We start from the raw sequence: 1,873 nt of genomic DNA, 5'->3' as shown, positions 1-1,873 counted from the left end.
CATTGGTGGTGGTTTGGGGGGGAAGTGGGAAGGTAGGTACTGGGAGGAACTCACCGAGTGGGAGAAGAAGGCTGGTGAGGCTCAACAGCAGCAGGAGGAGGATGATGCTTCTGAGGAGAGTAGCGACGTTGAGGAGTATGTCGGGGGCTCGTGGGTTCTCTGGATGCTATCGTGCTCAGGCCTTCTACTGTGCCGTTTATCCCTGCAGGAGAGTCGGAGAGGTTGGTCGCTGAGGCTGAGGACCTATTGGAGGGGGCTACGGTTGGTGGCCATGCGGTACAGCTAGAGGTGCCAGCTGCTGTCACTTCACCGAAGAAGAAGAAGGCGACTAGGAAGATGGCGCATAAGGAGGCAGTGGAGGCAGCAGCAGCTGTGGAGGAGGAGGAGTCGGCGTCATCAGAGTCTGAAGGGGAGGGGGAGGAGACCCAACAGGACCTGGTCCGGACTGCTTTTGGTATCAAGGGGGGCGCAGAATCATCGTATGCCCGGGAATGGGTGGAGGAGCTGGAGGCGAAGGATGAGGCGGAGAGGTTGGCTGAGGAGGAGGCCCTTGGGGTTAAGGAGCTGCCGGGGTGGGGGAGTGGATGGACTGGTGCTGGTGAGTGAGGGGGAAGGGGATGGCTTGGGGAGGAGGGGATGGTGATGACGTTGTAGGTGTGGTGGAGAGGGAGAAGAAGGAAGAGAAGAAGAGTGCAGTGGGGAAGAAGAGGCGGCGCCGATTTACGGATGTTATGGTGAATGAGGAGTCGGTCAGTAAGAAGGCAGCTAAGAAGTATCAACTGTCGCAGGTGAGGGCTTGCAGGGAGAGGCCTTGGGAGGATGGGGTTTTTGTTGGTAGGTCCCTCGATCGATCGGTGGTAAGGCTGTGGCATACGAGAGGGAGATGTCGCGTCCTCTGGGTCCGGAGTGGCATTCTGCTCAAGCTCACGAGAGGCTTATTCAACCTAGGGTTATTACTAGGGTTGGAGAGGTAGGAGGAGGTATCTTAGGTTGAGCGGTGGAAGATACGGATTAGGTCATCGCTCCGCTGCAACGGTATAAGAAGTCTCTGGATGCGGCCAGTAAGAAGAACATTTTGGAGGCGTATAGCGAGCGGAAGGCGAACGCGCCCTCTCATCACCGCACTAAGGCTCGGATGTGATCTCTTCAAACGTTACTAACTCGACACGGCTGGAGGTGTGGTTGTTCCTTATTGCCTCATACGTGGACGGTCGTCGTACCTTCCACGAAGGCTGACGTAATACGATCTATTTACCAATGAGAGCAGGGCTTGAGTTGGTGATGGGTGGGGTCAATGGGGAACAGGAAGTTCGAAAGGAGTGGTAGGAGTGGCGGACTGATATTGGAAAATTGCCAACTACGGCTTTCTGCGCTTCATTATTCAGAGCCTCTCTCCTGCTCTATCTCTGCAACTCAATACTTGGGGCATTGATCCTTCTGATCTCGGTGGGACAGTGGGCTTTTCCATACTTTGTAATGCCCGGTTTTGACGAGGCCGGCGAGAGGCTGGCGAAGATGTGCCGTGAGTTGGAGGCGAGTGGGCATATGAAGGGCACGTCGGGGTGTGCCTCCATGAGGGTTGGTCATGATGGTGATGGGGTTCTGGTCACTCCCAGTGGGTATCTGAAAGGGGAGCTCAAGGGCCTCGAGGATCTGTTCCTGGTGGGAATCGGGATGGTCCTTTTGAGTCAGCGTTGGAAGGACACACATGGTCAAGTACATGTGTTGATGAAAAAATAAAAAATCTGTGGAAATTTCTGGGAAAGTCTCGTCGGTTTCTGTACATTTCTACCCCTTATAGTTGGTGAGTAAACTCTTGAGCTCAGCTGAGGAAGGGGAGTACATATTCCAACTTGGCGTTGAGCATCTCTCT

At 54.7% G+C, this 1,873-nt stretch overlaps 2 protein-coding genes across 2 annotated transcripts; both read left to right on the top strand.

Annotated features, from left to right (window-relative positions):
* Window positions 1-179: 179 nt before the first annotated feature.
* On the top strand, window positions 180-1,231 carry Pmar_PMAR024608 (U3 small nucleolar RNA-associated protein, putative; the record flags this gene model as incomplete). Its single annotated transcript, XM_002768535.1, has 4 exons — window positions 180-598; window positions 655-788; window positions 839-970; window positions 1,016-1,231. Coding segments are annotated over 4 exons (810 nt in total), but the record flags the coding sequence as incomplete, so codon positions are not given.
* A 245-nt stretch (window positions 1,232-1,476) lies between these two features.
* Pmar_PMAR024607 (hypothetical protein) lies at window positions 1,477-1,662 on the top strand (the record flags this gene model as incomplete). The annotated part of the gene is made up of 1 exon (XM_002768534.1): window positions 1,477-1,662. A coding segment is annotated over one exon (186 nt), but the record flags the coding sequence as incomplete, so codon positions are not given.
* Between the last annotated feature and the right edge of the window lie 211 nt (window positions 1,663-1,873).

This window comes from Perkinsus marinus (assembly GCF_000006405.1).
Source record: "Perkinsus marinus ATCC 50983 genomic scaffold scf_1104296967876, whole genome shotgun sequence".
NCBI lineage: Eukaryota > Perkinsozoa > Perkinsida > Perkinsidae > Perkinsus > Perkinsus marinus.
This window is presented reverse-complemented; position numbering and strand designations above follow the sequence as displayed.